At 42.0% G+C, this 22,212-nt stretch overlaps 1 protein-coding gene across 1 annotated transcript in view; it reads left to right on the forward strand.

The window, feature by feature from the left end:
• Window positions 1-22,008, forward strand: part of LOC136872202 (uncharacterized) — a 31,854-nt gene extending 9,846 nt beyond the window's left edge. Inside the window, exons 2-3 of the mRNA XM_067146039.2 lie at window positions 4,612-4,699; window positions 20,995-22,008. Of these exons, the coding sequence (XP_067002140.1) occupies window positions 4,646-4,699; window positions 20,995-21,504 (564 nt within the window). The 5' untranslated portion in view covers window positions 4,612-4,645 and the 3' untranslated portion in view covers window positions 21,505-22,008. The remainder of the gene's footprint in view (window positions 1-4,611; window positions 4,700-20,994) is intronic.
• Window positions 22,009-22,212: the final 204 nt, after the last annotated feature.

Below are 22,212 nucleotides of genomic sequence, written 5' to 3' on the forward strand. Positions count from 1 at the left end.
GGGCTGTTACGTCGGCTTTACACCCGGCAAAATCAGACGTATCCAAAAGAACATCATCGTATCCTCACTATTCAACACAACTAAATTTAGAAGGTATAGAATTTCCTATGCAGTTAAAAGACATTAAGCGTTTTTAACAACTAAATAATATTAGCATTAATGTATATGGCGTAGACAAAAAGGCTGTGGTAGGACCTCTGTGTCATACAAGTGATAAGAAGGGTTCTCATGTTAATTTACTATATGTAGAAAATAGTGAGAATAGTCACTTTTGTTGGATTAAAAAATTGAGTAGACTTGTTGGTAGTCAATTGTTAAAAAGGTGTAACAAAAAGTGACTATGCGATGGATGCTTGCAGTATTTTAGAAGTGAAAATCAGATCAAACCATTCTAAAATGACTGCTATCATGTATGTACAGAGATACCTACCACAAGCAATATTGTTTTGAAATTTAAAAATTATGACAAGCAGTTGTGGGTGCCTTTTGTTATCTACGCAGACTTTGAAGCCATCCTCAAACCATTTAACCCATGCGTGCCTAATCCAGACATCTCGTTCACTAATGCTACACACATGCATGTCCCGTATAGCTTCGCGTATCACATCAAGTGTAGTTATGATAGTACGCTTAACACGTTAGAGCTGTATAGACGACCTGATGCTGCTAAGATATTTTGTACAAAGACTTGAAAGTGATGCAGTACGTCTTAGCCGTATTCTAAATACTAACATACCGGGCGAGTTGGCCGTGCGCGTAGAGGCGCGCGGCTGTGAGCTTGCATCCGGGAGATAGTAGGTTCGAATCCCACTATCGGCAGCCCTGAAAATGGTTTTCCGTTGTTTCCCATTTTCACACCAGGCAAATGCTGGGGCTGTACCTTAATTAAGGCCACGGCCGCTTCCTTCCAACTCCTAGACCTTTCCTATCCCATCGTTGCCATAAGACCTACCTGTGTCGGCGCGACGTAAAGCCCCTAGCAAAAAAATACTAACATTCCTATGAAACTACTGAATGAAACGTGAACGTGCTACAAAATGTATTTGTGATGGTGAATTTTCAGAAAATGACCCAAAAGTTTTCAATCATGACCATTTAACTGGCTTGTACAGATGTCCAGCACATGATAGCTGCAATCTTAAGTACAGAGTTCCTAAATTCATTCCTGTAATGCTGCATAACTTATGTGGTTACGACTCACATTTTATTATTAAGGAATTTGGAGCTTCGGATGAAAAAAATATCTAATCCCTCAGAACAAAGAGCGGTATATTGCATTTACAAAATGCGTAAAAGTATATGAGAAACATACTATAACATTGAGATTTCTTGAGTCGTTTCGCTTTATGGCGAGTAGGCAGTCGAGCTTAGAAGTCTTTTACAGGCGCTATGTTCTTCGCCTGGTCAAAGAGGATTTCATTGTCTGTACTGTAGAGATGTTCTGCTATGGCAGACTGGCTTATGGCATTCTCCGTGGAGTATGAAAGAGTAACATACCCGACCTGATGTGTTCCTTCACCCTGGTGCTGACAAGCGTTTTCGTCATGCCAATATATGAGCAACCACATCCGCATGGAACTTCATACACGCGCGGTGTTTCAAGTGGTGGTGTTACTTTGAATGGTCGAAACAGAGATTTGAGCTTCCGGTCTGTGGTGAAAACTAGTGAGGGAACCCATAGAGATAAAACTGCGCCCAAATAACATCAACAGGGAAGACGGCTTCAAGTGCTCAAATACATGGAGACCTGTACTGCAGAAATGCATGCATAACACCACCATGACTCAGCGGGACGCACTCAAGGAACTGTCGACAGAGGGCGGTGAATTATTAACTTCCCTCCCAACCACCACAGCACAGCGCGACGATCCTTGAGTCCAATTAGTGGGGTAGGCCGTGGATATTACGGTCATGACTTCCACGTTCCTTCGAATTTCGTTGCTCACTGTCGGAAGCAAAACTTGACAAGCCCTGATGAAGGCCAACGCAATTTGGCTGAAAGCTAGGCTTCATTAAATATATATAGGCCTAGTGGCTTTAATCCAGTATTCATTTATTTCTTTACGTTAATCTCAGTATATTTTTTATCTTGATGCTAAGAATCAGTATGGGTGGGCAATGAGTCAGCATCTACCATTAAATAGCTTGCGCTGGTTACCGCAGTGCGAGATTGACGATATAAAATTGCACACACTAGGCGATAAAGCTAATAAAGAGTATATCCTTGAAGTCGACTTACAATAACCTAAAGAGTTACACATTTCTCATAATGACTTACCGTTCTGCCCTGAAAATATGAAGTCTCCGTACATCACATCAACAACAAACATGCTAATCGCCAATTTGTATGACACATTTAAGTATGCATAAATATCTCCAGGATAATTTAATGAAACCACCTGTTCAATAAATACCATATTTAATGTAGTTTGATCTACATGAATTTATATAGACCTATCAGGTACATGTTTTACCCTTATTTTGGGCATCTTCAGCCTGTAGACAACCTTAAGGTCAAGGTCCGGGACCTTATTTAACCTTCTTAAATTTGAATTATGTTACACAGTCATAACCACTTAAAAATGATATTTAAAAAACGTGAACAGTACATAAATGTGAGGAATATAAAATTTATGGTATTTTAACACAATCAAAACTTGTCAGTTCTATTTTATGTTTTTTGGAAAATGTCCAAAACTAAAATGGATCCTCTTCATCTGAAATGAGGACTAGTAAGATGACAATGGTCTTGGGAAAATAGGATATTTATCAGTAGGGGTTATTTGACATTAATTGATATTTGACTTGTCCACAATCACGTTGGTAGTTAGGTTAAGCTATTTTTAAGCTAGCATTAGTGGGTATCAAACTTAGGTCCGTAAGGCTAACACCCATAAGGCTAAGGCTGAATCCAAGGCCTATGAGGTTAAGCTTGGAGTCGAATCCATGCCTGTTAGGTTAAGCTTACACTCTTGACTATAATCACGTTAGCAGTTGGGTCCAGTTTGCACTTTTTGGCAACAAACTTGGGCCTTAGACCCTTAAGCATAGGGTCGAACCCGGGGTCTGTGAGGTTAAGCCTGAACAAGTAGCCAGTGTAACATCATGTGAGGTTAAGGGTGAACCCTTAGCCAACCAACCTAGTAGGTCATGTGAGGTTAAGCATGTACTCTAAGTGAGCACAGTCAGTGAGGTGGAGGCCTCGTTCAGAGGGCCAGCGGCGACGGCGGCCGGCGAATCATCCACTATTTTTACCGAGAATCAACAAGATGAACTTGACATATAAACTAACTATGAACACTTACAACAAGAATGTCTCGAACAATGCAAAACTCGGATACTACTAGACAGTGATCCTCCCGGAGGCTTCATATGCAGCTGAATGTTTGAATCTGATAGAAACAGGATTACTCAAGAAGTTTGAATTGGTGGTAGAGACAAAGATTCTGAGGAAGATACTGGGATCCCCAAGGAACAGAGGATGGATCATACGGAAAGAAAGGAAACCAATAATTATATCTCAATATGGAAAATATCACAGATACCATCCGTAAGGTGAGAGTCATGTTCTTCGGCCATATCTACATAATGAACCCGGGAAGACTGACCAATCAGATAATACTATTTTTTGAGATTCGGAAAACTACAGTGCGCTGGTACCAGGAGATGAACAGGTGCCTGGGAGAAACTGGAATACAAGAAAAGGAAATCAACAACAGGGATGCTTACAAGTCGAGGATCAAGGCCACAAAGAAGTTTCAAGGAAAAGTCAGATCCTGTACCCAAGCGCCATGGACAGAAGAAAGAGATTGCAGAGTGAAAGAATGGCGTACTAACGAGGATTAAAGCCCAGAAACAGACGAAGGTGAATTCGAGTAGTCGGTCATAATGAAAGAAAAATAAGAAAACAGTTATATTTCTCCTCAAGTTTTCATCAAAATATCAGAGTGCGTCTTATGGTCCGAAAGTCTAGCTCCATGGCTAAATGTTTAGTGTGCTGGTATTTGGTCCAGAGGGTCCCAGGTTCGATTCCCGGCTGGGTCAGAAATTTTAAATGGGTAATTCCCTTGGCTCGAGGACTGGGTGTTTGTGCTGTCCCCGACATCCCTGCATCTCACACATCGCACATAATGCTATGCTCCACCACAATAACACGCAGTTACCTACACATGGTAGATGCCTCCCACCCTCACCGGAGGGTCTGCCTTACAAGGGCTGCACCCGGCTAGAAATAGCCACACGAAATTTTCTTCCTTTTTACTCCTACCCATCCTTCGTTTGGTGACAGTAGCGTTACAGAAGACGATAGGAGATTTCAAGAACTTCCCAAGTTCTGGATTTGGGATTCTCTTGAAATCACAGTGGCATTAAATTGCAATTATACACGAGAGTGAAATGTAAAGTTGGATAGCATTTCTCGTCACTGGACGCTGTCAGCTAATAAAATAACATGCCACGAAACACTCGATTTGGTAAAACTTGGACTTGGGAAGTTTTTCAAATCATTGTTTCAGTCGTAAGTGTTAACAAGAGTTATTTGCCATTCCACATGTCTTTCCTTCTATTCAGAGACGAGCCGCTATTTGTAATACTCATGTACTTCTGTTCCAGGAGGTGCTGCCATTCGCTGGAGCTGATTAGCAAGATGCGCATTTTACTGGTCCTATGTATATTCAGTGCGGCTCAATGCTTTCCAACTGTGAGTCTGTTTTTCTTACTTTGAATACCAGTACTAAATGATTCTCAATATGAAAACGTGGAATCTATCTGAGTCAGAATTCCTTCAGTTTAGGTCTTTGCTATCTGATTCACTTTCCTCAGCTTCTCTTCTCATCTGAGCCCAGTAGTTAAAGATTTGCGTGACCTGATATTTCACCAGAAACCCCTCTCCCCTATAGAATATTGACAAAAGCATTCTGACAGTTATAGTCCTAATATTGAAAGAAGCGTTATGACTGCTATAGTTCTGATATTGAAAGAAGCGTTCTGAAAACTATAGTCCTGATCGTTCTGAAAACTATAGTCCTGATCGTTCTGAAAACTATAGTCCTGATATTGAAAGAAGCGTTCTGATAGCAATAGTCCTAATATTGAAAGAAGCTATCTGACAGCTATAGTTCTAATATTGAAAGAAATTTTCTGACAGCTACAGTCCTAATATTGAAAGAGATTTGATATCTATAGTACTAATATTGAAAGAAGCGTTCTGAAAGATGTAGTAATAATACTGAAAGAAGAGTTCTGACAGCTAAAGTCCTAATATTGAAAGAAACATTGTGACATCTTCAGTCCTAGTAATGGAAAAAGCGTTCTGGCAGCTAAAATCCTAATATTGAAAGAAACGTTTTGACATCTACACTCCTAATATTGAAAGGAGCGTTCTGATAGATATAGTAATAATATTGAAAGAGTCCTTCTGACAGCTATAGTCCTAATATTGAAAGAAGCATTCTGACAGCTAAAGTCCTAATATTAAAAGAAGATTTTTGGCATCTATAGTCCTAATATTGAAAGAAACGTTATGACAGCTATAGTCCTAATTTTGAAAGAAGAGTTCTGTCAGCTATAGTCCTAATATTGAAAGAAGCGTTCTGATAGCTAGCGCAGGGAGGTTCCGATTGGTGTCTGTCTGGCTGGACAGAATGGAGTAAGGGTGTGGTTGACGTAAAAATGTGGGTTGGCAACTGCGATCGATGTGGAGACGAGCCTGCTGCCCATTAGGTGTTGCTTGGAGTTGCCAAACCTTCCACTTCTCAGCTAGACCTTGTCGCACGCTACAAGAGAATACAGCGGTCTGAATGAACACGAGAGCGAGAAGAATGAGGAATGTGGCAGCACCACGCAACGGTACAACAGTACGCCCTGCCTTCTGCGCTAGCTAGCAGAACGCTTCTTTCAATATTAGTACTTATGATATTTTATTCCATTCTGATGCATATCATTTGTCTTACGAATAAAACACTGGCTGTTTTATTGAATCAATAATTGAATTGATGATGACCCAAAAAGTACACAAATAATTACAAATTGTATCAGAAATGATATGGTCAAACATTCTGGTCGCATTCCTCACACGTAGAAAAAAGTTTATATGGATATGGGTCCAGAAATGCTTTATTTCCATGTTAGAACTCATTTTCTACACACATCAACCCTCCATCGCACTGAATCCCGGAAGCGCTGATATGTCCCTGGAGTATTGCATTTGGATTCGTGGCTTTTCACAACACGGGTACGAAGACTCTCTTCATCTTGTACCGGGGTTCGATACACAAGAGATTTCGAATGTCTATTGGATTGAGGTCTAGAGTGCGCTGAGGTCAGGGAACTGCTCCACCTCTACCTATCCATTTGTCACGGAACCTACTACTTAGAAATTGAAGGACAATAACGCTGAAATAAGGAGGAGCTCCATTGTGCATGAAGTACATGTTTCATCGCACTTGCGGATTGATGCATATCGGTAGATTCACTATCACGTAAACGAACACCTGCGAGATGAAAGTCCGTCACCTCGGAGTCTCCGAAAGACGTTGAAGTGGGACGTAAAATTATTATTAATACCATCAACATAACCACCTCATGATCATCATCATAAGTTGTTCTGCCATTCGGCAGCTCCACGACGTCTTAGGAAAAATTAATTGGGGTGGTTTCCCGTTGCCTTCTAGAATAACATTTTAGGCTGTTCATCAACCGCCTTAACATATGGAAGAGTCGCGGTTGTATATAACCGCCTCTCTGAGTTACAGACGCTACGGCTGACATCTGCTTCCAACTTGGATACTGCACCTGTCCCAGGCCCGACAGAATGCTGAATATATAATCCAACTTCACAATATATATATCATCGGAAGGAAATCTTATGGGCGAGGGACTTCGGAAAATCAAACCCGGACATCGAAGTCCCATCCTACCTACCTTCAACTATGTAGCACAACGGCTACGCTCGAGAGTGTACGGGTCAATGGTCCTGTTCGTTAAATTAAAAATGGGCATTTAACCTAAATATATTGAAAGTAGAATACTAAAGTAAGAGGAATACGCTAATCTACTAAATGATAAGAATGGATTATTCCCAATTCAAAAGCACAATTTTAATTACTGAGAGAGTCATATGAAAATATTTACACACACTAGAAATGCCACATTATTGCCTTCGTGGCAATTTTAAAACATTTTACACTCAACTTTATCATATGGTTGATGCTGTTAAATGTCTTTATCAGTTCGTTGGTTACTTCTGAAACTCATTCTGGCATTCCCGAACCAACTCATTAACACTGCTTGTATACACTTTCATTATTAATCGACAGTGATCTGTCCCTTTACCTTAACACTGATACCCGTAGGTATCCACTATATTATTACATAACAACACTAATGATATGGAAAGGATGGCATTCTTGTGAGAAAACAATAATATATTACCTTACATCATCGTCGTTGTGTTGACACAACAATAAAAGTTCATTCCCGCATAATTATCTAGTCATGAAAATCATGTCGTCGCTTGTCGCTAATAAGGTCTATATTATCACATTAATTATCATCACACCATCGAATATACGTGTTCATCCGGGGTTATAACTAATTCTAATATTTAGAAAGCGGACACATGATGTTGGTTAGCTTGTAACTCCACAGAAATCAACATACACTTACACAATGCACAAAAATATAAGAACCTATAACGATGGAGCATTATCACTGTAAATACATAAATACAATAAATAATACACATACATAAATATTCTCCGAAAATCTGTGACCTCTTTCAGGTCTCGTGGTGTTGGTCCAAGGACAATAACAATCGGGTATCAAACCACGCTATCTTGACTTCGTGGTGCTATCTAAAAATCTCTACTACAATCTTATTTAAATATATTAATTGGAGCAGTATATCACCTATCGGCTCAATGAAAACACACAGCGTCGCGATGATAACAAATTATTGACAAATGAATATTCAATACAGTGTGAAAAGGGAAAACATATTATGCGGTTTGTGCAAGCAGCCGGCGTGTATTTAACGGGACAGCAGCTAAGGGTCTAGCACACACCCTCCCTTGTCATTCCTTCAGAGGTCATAAATCACTCATTTCTAGGACAGCTCTCAACACAGCTGAGTAGACACATACAATTTCATCCAGACACAAGTATGTAATTCTTAATTCAATTATCTCGTATTCTCCGGGCATATGACCATTTATGGACATTCTTCAAATATAATATTATCGTAATGCCTCAGCCTATTTCAATAAGGGTTTATCTCATTATTATTATTATTATTATTATTATTATTATTATTATTATTATTATTATTATTATTACCAAATCTTTCGCCTTGCACATTTTCACATACATGTTTTACCCTCCATTTTTCACAGACGTACTCCTGGTATTCATTTTATTCACACATTGTGATGGTGCTAACGACAGGGAGTTAACATAAAACATATCACTTACTCGCGTATCTATCTAAGGTTATTGGTTCGTACCTCGAGTCAGCCTTCCTTTCTCCATTCGTCAGCATCCTTAAGCTAAAAGGGAGAGTAACTGTATTCATGCATTAAAGTTGTGAAGCATCTAAGAAATCTATATTCAAGAAATTGAGAAGTTCCAAATCAGCTGATTGAACTTGGAAAGGCTTATGTAGTCCGCCAAATTATTTAAGACCACCCTTACGAATGCTTCACTCAAACACCTAACAAACTATGGGGCTTTATACATTACCTCATGCAAATTCACGGAGTAACTTTGTGATTAACCAATAATCACAGAAGACAAGAAAATAAAACTAATAAAGGAAACTTTACCCTACTGAAACTCGCATATTGCGTCATCTACACGTTCTACAAAAATCAAAATTAATGCTGCTAGATTCTACTTACAAAGTTAAGTTTTACATCTTAATGCGACACGGCTGATTTTCATGCTAAGATGTCATGGGAATGTACTTATCATTTTTATGTGTAACCTGCTGTCATCTGGTGGTACACTTTCCCGGCTAATCTGACAACGTTTATTTATTATGTTGGATGCCTCAGACAACTGCATATACGTTAATTACAATACAATAACTACTGGTTCTCTATCTTCAGTAACTCACTACGTCATGACGACTTTTAGGAGTGTTACCCGTTCTTTATAAACATTTTCATTTAGACTACACTGATACCACTTGTCTGCATTCCCTTATTGAGTACTGAGTTTGGTATTTCGCACATGCACACACCACAACTAAAACATCACACAAAGAAACTGTACCTGCACTATGACTGCATATCGGACTGACGTAGAGTAAGCCTCTGGCTGGCATAATACCGAATATGCTGAGCATCGATGGCTCTCGGCTTGGCCTATTATGAAAGACTCGGATCGTCGGCTATGGAGAGGGAAACTCCTCCCACATTTGAAAAATCGCTCCGCTAATAATTGTCTCTCATAGTCGAATAGGTATTCATTCAACAGATCTTGACATCCTCTATTTTCTGGTCTATTTTTGTTTGGATCGCATCACAGGTTTACTGGTCAATTCTAAAGCGTCATCTTATATTTTAGCGCGCGGAGAAGGGGGTTATTGGGACTTCCCTATCTGTGTTGAGATAAGTACTAAAACCGTCTATCGGGCAAGTTGGCCGTGCCGTCAGGATCGCGCAGCTGTGAGCTGGCAACCGGGACATAGTGGGTTCGAACCCTACTGTCGGCAGCTCTGAAGATGGTTTTCCGCGGTTTCCCATTTTCACACCAGGAAAATGCTGGGGCTGTACCTTAATTAAGGCCACGGCCGCTTCCTTCCCATTCCTAGGCCTTCCCTGTCCTATCGTCGCCATAATACCTATCTATGTCGGTGCGACGTAAAGCAACTAGCAAAAAGAAAACGTCTGGCTTTCATCACCGCACGTCTGTCTAAAGTGCGTCATTAAGAATGAGCTCGATAAGTAATTAATTCTCTTACATTATCAAATACTGCAAATTATGCTGAGTTCATTGAATTCTTACTTGTAAATTTCTTAGGCTCGTGACGAACTTTTATTATTATTATTATTATTATTATTATTACTTGACGCGCGAAATTTGTGTGTTGGTATCCAAGAATAGGCAGGGAATTCGGTGAGAATATCCACTTCTCAAGTTAAAACCCTGTAAACTTAACTCCGCCCCCTGACGTAGGCATCAGTTGAGCCTAGCGTCCTATCTCGCACTCGCTTCCACAATGGAGAGCGCAATTCCAAAGCCACACTGTACTGAGATCTCTCAGTCTTTTTACGCGTACTTAGAGCTTCTGCGTCCGAGCTCGCGTATCCCGGACCGGGCATAAAATGCTGTCACAACGAAATATTTCATAGAATGATGCGGAAAATGACACATACGTCTTGCTGGGCGTCATGACATGCCTATTAGCAGGGTATTGAACGGTTTTAATACAGATACCTTTTACTGAGTTAACCCGAGCACTGGGGTTGCCTCTTCCGTCTCCGACACCGCACTGAAGGCCTTCTTCTCCGCTGTTGGTACCGTTGAGGTCTTCACTCGTAACCCTGTGCTGCGAGGCTTACCAGGTGCTGGTCAGTGTATTCTGGGACTCACATGGGCAGGGACGCCACTCCCTGAGTAGAGCGAGAGTCCCTGGCTGCTACCCATATGATTATTATTACAATTATACGTAAATATTTCAACATGCCCTAATTAACATATAAAAGCCATTGAACTTCACACGAATTCAGAGAAAATTCCAGTCGAAGAACGGGCACAAATGCTTGTTCTGAATAAGAACGTGTGATTTGTATTCATTACAGTCCCAGGATCAGGACCGTACTGAAGTGATGACAAGAATGGTCTCCGCCAAGAGCGAAAGTAGAGAGGGAGCACATAAAATGATTATTAAAATAAACAAGGTCCGCCTCTGTGGTGTACTGGTTAGTGTGATTAGCTGCCACCCCCAGAGGCCCGGGTTCGAATCCACGTTCTGCCACGAAATTTGAAAATTGGTATGAGGGCTGGAACGGGGTGCACTCAGCCTCGGGAGGTCAACTGAGTAGAGGGGGGTTCGATTCTCTCCTCAGCTATCCTTGAAGTGGTTTCCCGTGGTTTTCCACTTCTCCTCCAGGCAAATGCCGGGATGGTAGGTACCTAACTTAAGGCCACGGCCGCTTCCTTCCCTCTTCCTTGTCTATCCCTTCCAAACTTCCCATCCCCCCGTAAGGCCCCTGTTCAGCATAGCAGGTGAGGCCGCCTGGGCGAGGTACTGGTCATCCTCCCCAGTTGTATCCCCCGACCGAGAGTCTGAAGCTCCAGGACACTGCCCTTGAGGTGGTAGAGGTGGGACCCCTCGCGGAGTCCGAGGGAAAAACCGACCCTGGACAATAAACAGATTACGAACGAACGAACGAACGAACGAACGAAAATAAACAAGAACGTTAGATTGGTACGAGCTGCCGTATAAATAAAGAACTCAAGAATTAGCCTTTGTGGCTGATTACAAATTTTATGGGAATTGTAAAGGTGCAAAAACATGTACCGTATGCGACAGGCAATAACACAATGCATCAAACTATCATACGGTTATGTAAAAAGTACGTGCCAATTATGAGCTTTCAGTAGGGTATGAAGTAAACGCTAAAATCAATGGCATACTGATACAAGACGTGTATGCATTTGTGAAGCGGAAGTAGTAGTCCATCTAGGCTTTCTGGAAACGTACTCGCTGGAGTCGCCGTAGTGTCATAGGTTAAGTGCTGTTCTGTTAATACAGCTGCGTTTGGTAGGTGAGTTCGAATTCCACATTAGTCTGTAAGTTTTGTTCGCATTTTGTACTTCGAGAATCATCCACAGAGCCAATGTATGCGAATGCCATCACGTCGTGGGTTATTTATTTATTTATTTATTTATTTATTTATTTATTTATTTATTTATTTATTTATTTATTTATTTATTTAGGCACTGTTCGAGGGCATTAGTGCTGGTTATGTGGATGTTTTATGAGTTGGGCTGGACGAGGATAGATGGTTGGGGGTTTGAATCCGCTTGACTAAGCAACAGCCTGTTAGCGCAGTAAGTGTTCGAATAGATGGCCTTCTGCAGTAATGCACGTTTCAGCAGGCCGTTGAACTGCCATTCGGGCTCTTTACAGCTTTGTAGGTGTTACGGATTAACAGGCTTCCGTAATAAGGTTTCGAAAGCTTTCAGGATTTTCCGGCTGCTGAGTGTACACTACATCCTTCAAATAGCCCCATAGGAAGAAGTCCAGTAGCGTCAAATCGGGCGATCTAGCAGGCCAGGTGCCAGGTCCTCCCCTTCCTATCCTTCGACCGGGATGTGTAACATTTAGGTAGTTGCGAACATCTGCTGACGTAAGAGGGGGAGCTCCGTCGTGTTGCTACCACAATATGGTTACACGTTCACCTAGGAGCACATCCTCTAGCAGCAGTGGTAGTTATTCTTGAAGAAACTGTAGGTACCGGGCTCTTGTAAAATGAACCTCAAAGAAATATGGTCCAATTAGGTGATCACCTAGTATACCAAACCAGAATTTCTCCCCGTCGTGTCTGAAACGCTGTCTGCCTTAGCCAGTGGGGATTTTCAACACCCCAGTAGTGCATATTATGACGATTCACTGAGCCATTATTATGAAATCATGCCACGTCCGAAAATAAAATGTGAGATACAAACGCTGGATCATTTGCTACTTGCGTCAGTTTCCACGCACAGAAATCAACATGAGTTTCGAAATATCGTCCGTGGAGTTCTTGATGTAGTTGCAGGTGATACCGACGAAAAAACTGGAATGCAATATCCTTACAACAGACGACTGGCTGATGTTGGCCTGTTGTGCTACTGCCCGGGTACTCGTGTAAGGATTCTCCCAGAAAGTGTACAAACCATCTCCGCAGTTTCGCTGGATGTAACTGGTGCCTCTTTCACAGGACCTGTTCCGGAAAGTGACGAAGTTATACGCAAACGTCGCTCCACAATCCTTAACGTATTTACGTTTGGTTGTTGTCTGTGTGGAAATCTTTCCTGGTACAGACGCTGTGCTTTCTGTGCGTTCTGTCTTGCTTCACTGTAGATGACGAGCATGTTGTTGAATTCATAGCGAAGAAATGACCAGGACTGCAAGGCTACACCAAGTGTCAGGCCACTACACAATCAATATGCATGCTATTGGTCGAATGTAGCACGAATAGCCTCATATTTGATCTTCAAACTTTAAAATGTGAGTAAAAGTATTTATCGGTCGTGGGATTCGTACCTAGCTACCAACGCAACATGCGTTACACACGTCTGTGGTTAGTCCACTACACTACGGTGACAGTTGCCTGTACATCAGAAAGCTTACTTGGTGTAAAACTACGTCCCGCTTCACAAAATCACACACGTTTTCTATCAGTATATCATCGCTTTTAGCTACTATTTTATAACCAATCGAAAGCTTATAATCGGGTCGTACATTTTACATAACCGTATGGCAGTTTGATGTATTGTGTAAATACCTGTCGCATAGATGTTTTTGCAAATGTCGTGCAGTGATGACGCAGTAAGTGCTTTAAAGGCGACTGTAGCTTGATGTATGGCAAAGGAAAATCGACCATCACCCCAGTGACGTTCGGTGGGATGCCTAACAGCATAAAACGTCAGGCGCAGCTGACTCACCCGGCATAGTCACTGGGTTCGCCGTCCATGGTTTTGAGTTTAAAATGTGTGAAATGAAACGTTTCCATGAGCCAAGACCGGATTATGTATGTGATCGCTGTGAAAATCTTTGAGAACGCTACCACGCAATGTACTGCAAACTCCGGAATGAATCCTGGAAGAAATTATGCTCTGTGAGGATTGTTATATTGTGTAAATTAATCTTGTGTTATTTCTGTGCTATATTGGAACTACAATATTGTGTATAATTCATAATTTATTATGGCAATTAGCTACAATAAATGTTTCATTAATTCATAATTTTTCAAGAAGATACCGTTTTTATTTACAAAATTTTCTAAATCTGCTTAGAAATAGTTTTCTGGAATATAGCATTTCCCTGAGGCGAGGAGCGGATCATAGAGGGGATGAAAAGTTGAACAGAAATGTGGCACGTAGTAAAGGGGAGAAGAGAGCAGCATCTTTGGCAGTTGTGCCAAGGGGGCAGGATCACCTCGGTACGGTACTGCCCAGTATCTCTCGGCATCTTGTGTCAATTTTCTGACAAATTTGTTGAAGTATTCATTGTAAGACTTGGTACGCAGTACGACCTGACGACGAACAGTGACTCTTGAACCTTTAGGACACACACCCTACCCCTGACGTAGAGGAATTCTATTTCAGTCACATGACGCCCCTACAAATCAGAAAATAATTCCTTAAAATAAGCACGAGTCTGCCTCTGTGGTGTAGTGGTTAGCGTGATTAGCTGCCACCCCCGGAGGCCCGGGTTCGATTCCCGGCTCTGCCACGAAATTTGAAAAGTGGTACGAGGGCTGGAACGGGGTCCACTCAGCCTCGGGAGGTCAACTGAGTAGAGGTGGGTTCGATTCCCACCTCAGCCATCCTGGAAGTGGTTTTCCGTGGTTTCCCACTTCTCCTCCAGGCGAATGCCGGGATGGTACCTAACTTAAGGCCACGGCCGCTTCCTTCCCTCTTCCTTGCCTATCCCTTCCAATCTTCCCATCCCTCCGCAAGGCCCCTGTTCAGCATAGCAGGTGAGGCCGCCTGGGCGAGGTACTGGTCATTCTCCCCAGTTGTATCCCCCGACCAAGAGTCTGAAGCTCCAGGACACTGCCCTTGAGGCGGTAGAGGTGGGATCCCTCGCTAAGTCCGAGGGAAAAACCGAACCTGGAGGGTAAACAGATGATGATGATGATGAAAATAAGCACGAAAGCGTAAGGAATTAATGACAATGAGAATGACACGATCGAACTAGTTCTTGATTTTATATTACCAAACTTGACACATATAATCAACTTCTCTCTTCTATACTCAGCATATCGATCTCTCTGGAAGAAGGCTATTGTGCTACATCTTCTGAAAAGTCAAACGCCTTCGAACGAGGGAGACTATTGTCCAATCTGTATTTTATCAGCTTTATCTAAAATCTTAGAATGTCTGAATACTTCTAAAAGCACAATATTTTCCAATCCGATTTCCGACAAGGACATAGTACAACTACAGCCTTACTTAAAGTGACTGAGAACGTTCGACAAGCAATAGACAGAGGAAAATTCACAGTTCTGGCACTACTAGATTACAGTAAAGTTTTCGACAGCGTAGACATTGACATATTACTTATAAAACTGAAGGCTCCATATTTTCTTAAGAGAACGATTGCTTGGATGCATTCCTATTTTCATGGACGTTAAAAATATGTGAAAGGTAATAATGGAATCGTTTCCTCGTGGCAGCATGTGGAAAGAGGAGTCCCTCAAGGCTCTGTACTTGGACCTATTTTTTCGCACTCTTTGTGAATGACATATCGAATTTAAGATATTGCAAATACCATATGTATTCTGATCACCTTCAACTCTACACAGACTCTACAGCACGAGACCTTCAGGAACATATCGACTTACTAAACATTGACTTACAGGCTGTTAGTGATTGATCTGCTGCGCACGGCCTGAAATTGAAGCCTACAACGTCGCAAGTAATTCTTCTCGGCCATCAAAGTCAAATGACAAGTATAAGTGGACGTCCGTTGCCAACAATAACCATTCAGGATGTTCTAATTCCTTTTGTATCACAAGTGAAGAGCCTCGGAGTTATCATAGACGAACGCATGACTTGATCTGAACATGTCTTACATATTTGCTAAAACGTTCTCTCAACTTTACATTATTTATATAAATATAAAGATATATTTCCTATAAAACCTAAAAAGAAATTAATCGAAGCTCTTGTAATGCCACATTTTGACTGTTGTGATGTTGTTTTCAATGATGTGGGGCCACAGTTTTTCCTAAGACTACAGCGTGCTCAAAATAAATGTGTGAGATATATAATATGCAATTTAAGAAAATATGACCACGTGCCATCATCTTTCCTAGAACAATAGTGGTCGCGACTCCACATGCGCCGTAACCATCATACTTTGTCTCTCCTCCACAAGTTCTTACTACATCGCCCACATTTTACCATTCTTCACGTTTCCATTACTTCTCAAATGTTCATGACAGACATACAAGGGCTCAAACATTCAACCTGTTCGTCATTCCTCACCATCGAACTGTCGCATATCACAGTTCAGTCTCTGTGTTTGGCGCACGAGAATGGAACCGTTTACCGGATGACGTCAGAGGAATACCAACTACAGTGCCATTTGAAAGAGCGGTAAGTGGTATAGCAGGATACGAGTGAACTGTGCGTTTCTGTCTTTCATTGATCGAGCTATTACAATATTATTACTAGCTATTGTTTTGGACCTGTTGTTTTACGTCGCACCGATACAGATAGATCTTATGGCGACGATGAGATAGGAAAAACCTAGGGATGAGAAGGAAACGGCCGTGGCCTTAATTAAGGTACAGGCCCAGCACTTACCTGGTGTGAAAATGGGAAAGCATGAAAGACCATCTTCAGGGCTGCCGACAGTAGGGTTCAAACCCACTGTCTCCAGGATGCAAGCTCACAGCTGCGCTCCCCTAACCGCACGGCCATCTCGTCCGGTCTAGCTATTGTTATCATTATATATATAATTCGCTGGGGCCATCAAGGACCACGTTAAGTCTTGTTGCATTTGACACTGAACTTGGCCTTCTTTAGAGCCCAAATTTCCCTCATTCTTTGTGAGTGGGCCTGCTTACGCTCCTCTGTCCAAGGGGCAACGTGTACAAAACAATAGCTAGTAATAATATTGTAATAGCTCGATCAATGAAAGACAGAAACGCACAATTCACTCGTATCCTGCTATACCACTTACCGCTTCGGTTGCTCGTCTCGGTTTAGCCCGTTCGTCAATATTTTCTTGCGGAAGAGATCTCTGTTAAAGGCGTCTTCAGCTGAGATATGTAGCATTTGCAGGTCTTCTTTGGTATTTCTAAACCAGGGAATTGTGGTTTTGGGGTTGGAATCAAAAAAGTGAAAGATTTCTTTAGTTAACTTTCTTCTGTCCATTCTTTTCAGATGACCGTAAAATCGTGCCCGTCTTTTTCTGATTGTGTCGGTAATTTTCTCTATTTTGCTGTAGACTTCCTTGTTGGATCTCTTTTGATGGATTCCATTTCTGTACTTTGATCCCAAGATTCCTCTCACAATTTTGCGTTCTCTTTTCTCCAGTTCTTCAAGGAGTCCTTTGTTGGCATTTAGAGACAGGGTTTCGGCTGCGTATAGAACTACTGGCTTCAGAACTGTTTCATAGTGACGTATCTTGGTGTTTTGGGAAAGGCATTTTTTGTTGTAGATTGTGCGGGATGTTTGGTAGGCTATTTCCAGTTTGCGTACTCGCTCCTGAAGTGCTTCTTTGTCCAGTCCATTTTTCATGATGATCTCACCCAGGTATTTGAATTTGTCTACTCGGGTGATGTCCCCGTATTTTGTATGGAGTTTTGGTGGAGCCTCTTTGATGTTAGTCATTACTTCTGTTTTCTCAAACGATATCTGCAAACCAGTTTGTTCGGCAATTTCCTTTAAAATTTCAACTTGAGCCCTAGCGGTTTCTATGTCGGTTGAGAGAACAGCAATATCATCGGCAAATGCTAAGCAGTCTGTTGCAATCCCCTTGGATTTGGTTCCTATTCTCAATGGACTGTAGTTGGTTTCCTGTAATCTCACCCGCCAGGTTCTGATGATCTTTTCAAGAACACAGTTGAAGAGTATCGGGGATAGCCCATCACCTTGTCGGACTCCTGTTTTGATGTCAAAGGAATGCGAGAGACATCCGTGGAATTTCACCTTGGATTTTGTATCGGTCAGGGTGGCTCTAATTAATGCCAGTAGTTTCAAATCAACTCCAAATTCATTTAAGATGTTTAGCAGGACTTCCCGGTCAATGGAGTCGTACGCTTTCTTAAAGTCCACAAAGACAGACACATACTGCTTGGACCTTAGTGTACAATATCTGATGATCGGTTTGAGATTTTGGATCTGTTCAGCTGTTGAGCGACCTTTTCTGAACCCTCCTTGGTATTCACCTATTTGATGTTCGACTTGTGCTTCCAAACGCTCCAGGATGGCAAGTGATAGAATTTTGTAAGTCGCGGGTAGCAAAGATATTCCTCTGTAGTTGTTGATGTTCTTCATGCTGCCTTTTTTGTGTAATAGGTGGATCAAAGCTATTTTCCAATCTTCGGGTAGGGTCTCCTTGTTCCAAATTTCTTCTATTTGCTTTTGCAAGATATCAAGTGATTCTTCTGGGGCATATTTCCATAGTTCTGCTACTACTGAGTCTTCCCCCGGCGCTTTGTTATTTTTGAGACGGGCAATGTGGCGCTTGATTTCATCTCTGTCGGGTGGTCTGGAATCTGGGTACCTGAGTAAGGGTTCCTTGGTCTCAATGGCACTTTGCGGTTTAGAGCAATTAAGTAAATTCTTGAAGTAATCTGCCAGAATGCTGCAATTTTCTTCATTTGACGTCGCCAGTGTGCCGTCCGTTCGCTCAAAGCATAGAGATGGTAGTTTATAGCCAGTGAGTTTGCGTTTGAAGGCTCTGTAGTACTCTCTGCTTTCATTCTTCCTAAAGTTTTGTTCTATCTTTTCAATGAGAGATTTTTCGTATTTACGTTTCTCAGTTCTGAACACCCTAGCTGCTTGGGCACGTTGGGTTTTGTAGGTTTCCCAATCATTTTCTGATTTCGTAGAGTAGTACTGTTTCCACGCATTGAGTCTTTCTTGGAGGACTGATTCGCAGGTACTATTCCACCAGGCATGCTTTTTGCTTCTCTTGATTTCTGCAACGTCTTTGGCGGCCTCAACAAGGAGACTTTTGGCGTTGTTAAAGTCACAGTCATTTGGTCTAGCCTTCTCCTGGAACTCCTCGACCCTTTGCCGAAGTTTATCATTGTCGAAGCGTGTGATCTGTTTGGTTGTCTTCCTTGTGTTTGCGGGAATTGGATTGAATTTGATAAGAGACATATAATGATCTGAGGCCACATTGATGCCTTTCTTTACCTTGACATTCATATTGTCAGGGCTGTTTCTCCTGGAGATCGCAACATGATCAATTTGGAACTCTCCGAGAGCTTGGACGGGAGAACGCCAAGCCATTTGCTTTCTGGGTAGATGGCGAAAGGGGGTCGACATGACCTGCAGGTTGTGATTTTCGCAATTTGCCGTTGGGATTGGTTCTTTTGTGAGCAGGATAATTTCCTATAACTTTCTTGTACTTCTGCTCACGACCTAGTTGGGCATTGAAGTCACCCAAAAGAAGCTTGACATGGTGTTTGGGGATTTTGTTCAATTTTTCATCCAGTAGGTCACAGAACTTATCAACTTCGTCTGGATCAGACTTGTTCTTATCGTTTGTAGGAGCATGTGCGATAACTAGGGCGTAGGTTTTGTTCGCGCATTTAATTGTGAGTATAGACAATCTGTCATTCACAGGTTCGAAATTTGCAACCTATTTAAGGATCTTGGTTCTAACAGCAAACGCGGTTCCAAGCATCACTGCACCATTGAGGATTCCTCTTTGCGCTTTGCTCTTGAAAAATTCTAGCCTTCAGATTCAAAAATCTCTTCATCTGGGTACCTTGTTTCCTGTAGGGCCACTATGGATATCTGATTTTCGTGAAGAGCTTTGGTGAGGGTTTTCAGCTTGCCAGTTTGTATAAGTGAATTTATGTTGAAAGTTGCTAGAAAGGTTTTAGATTTTAGCCTGAGTTTTTGACTCTTCGGGGTACACCGAGACGCTCCGACTCGTCTCTTGCATGATGTCGAGTCTCCCCCAGAATCCGAACGAGACTCGTGCGCCGTGGTGTTCACGAAGAGGGATTTATCCGAAGATTTACCCCCTGGGGTATGTTTCTTGAAATGCTGTGCCATCGTGCTTTTTGACTTGACTTTGCTTTGGACGGGTACCCATCCTTTTACAACTAGGGTTGTTAGCCCTAGAGGTTGCCTCAAGATGTTTTATGGCGTCTGGTCATTTACCAGTCTTCGCCGTAACCCTGGCAAGGGACCAGTTTTTTTTCACGGTGGTATTTTATTTCCCTACTACCCTCTGACTCTGCTGGCGGCAGAGCCAGCGAGCTTCCCCAATTCCAATGGGACGCGCCCGATGGAGGTAACCGGTAAATCCCCACACGGGTGTTATCATTATTATTATTATTATTAGTAGTAGTAGTAGTAGTAGGAGTAGTAGTAGTAGTAGCAGTAGTAGTATTAGCAGTATGTCTCACTGGGGTGGAATTGTATTTCAGTTAGGTTTTTTTGATTGAGTTTAATTGTGCTTTACCTAGTATTAATTACGGTAGTGATAACTTTGATTGTAATATACAATAATTGGTTTAGTGTCCGACTCGTTGGCTGAACGATCAGCATACTGGCCTTCGGTTCAGAGGGTCTCGGGTTCGATTCCCGGCCGGGTCGTGGATTTTAACCTTAATTGGTTAATTCCAATGGCACGGGGTCTGGGTGTATGTGTTGCCTTCATCATCATTTCATCCTCATCACGACGCGCAGGTCGCATACGGGAGTCAAATAGAAAGACCTGCACCTGGCGAGCCGAACCCGTCCTGGGATATCCCGGCACTAAAAGCCATACGACATTTCATTTTCCATTGGTTTACTGTGAGAGAAGGCGTAATGGCCTTAACTACGCCAATAAAGACATATATCTATCTATATCTCTTTACTATCCATAGCTCTAATCTATAAAACACTCCTTGAAATGGTATGTTATATACATTTGAAAATCGGGCCCATACCCGTGTATTGTAGTAGTGCTTTCCCTTGCGTGAGATTTGCATATTTCATCCAACTGGATCAGATTGTTTGCTTGCAAGTGCAGTTTTCTTTAAGACTTGTACCCATATTTACGAAGATGTCTAATTTAATCTGGCTCTCTATTTGCAGCCTGAACCGTACTGGATGTCACAAGGAGAGCCGAATGCTCTAGATCGCTGGTTTGGATTGCGTGCCGGAGCAAGCCGTGCCGGCAAGCTGACGGCGATGGGCGAGTATGTGCCCGACAATGGCGGCCATCGTATCGCAGGGTCATTGGGCCACGAATCGGAGTACGGACTGAACGTCGGGAGTTCCATCCTGGGAAGTGACCTGGACGCTGGCGTGGGGCTCATGAAGCACGCCCAGGTGGGTGGCTATGCTGGCGATACCTACGACGACAAAGGACGCAAGTTTCACGCAGGTGCTGGAGGCTCTGTTGGAGGAACACTGTTTGGAACTGCAGGACACAGACGAGGGGAAAGTGGACAAGCAGCTGAGGGCAGAATCACCGGGGGATTGATGGGCAAAGTTGGAACTGAACTGCGCCGCAAATACAATGGAGGAGTTGAGGGAAAGGCAGAAATTTCTACTGGAGGAAAGTTGGGAACCAGCTTTGATTTCCGGCCTTTCGGCCGCTAATTTAGGAGTGAACACGATGGAAGCCCAGTGTGACTCTAGTCTAAAGATACAGTCCGATATTCGTAAGAAAGAACACAACAGGTGTGGCACAGAAGTAAGATGAGTTGTATTGCAAAACAGAATCTGGTGGGTAAGAAGCTAAGGATGCGTACATACATGTGCCGGGTACTACGCCGAAGAGCGATGGGCATATATACGGCTTTTAAAAAATTTTTGGAAGTAGAGTACCTGACAAAATTTTAAGACCACCAGCGAAAGTCAGTTAATGAACTCCTGTTCCTATATTTATTGTGCGAAATGATCTGAAAAATATGTTGTGGCTTATTCGTGTTGATATGAAAAACCAACCATTTAAAATATCGAATGAAGTTATGATTTTTTCAAACATTTTAAGAACCAAAAGATATAATCCACAGTTCTGGCCTTTCAGGCAAGCAACTCAATGTAAAAAACATCCTAGGGATGTAAGCTACGAATTTTATATAAATAAAATACGAGTATAATAAAGTATGAGAATATATTATTTTTATTCCCAATATTTACAATCCATTTGTTAACCCATATTATCCTGAATTACTTTATTATGGAAAAACTGAGTTTGTCAAACATATTTCCTATGAATTACCCGTAAATATCAATGTGCATAATGATTTATTATTCCCTTCTTGTTAGTTTGTACAACATGTGCCGAGTCTTAAAATTCTATGA

Source organism: Anabrus simplex, chromosome 1 (genome assembly GCF_040414725.1).
Source record: "Anabrus simplex isolate iqAnaSimp1 chromosome 1, ASM4041472v1, whole genome shotgun sequence".
Taxonomy (NCBI): Eukaryota; Metazoa; Arthropoda; class Insecta; order Orthoptera; family Tettigoniidae; genus Anabrus; species Anabrus simplex.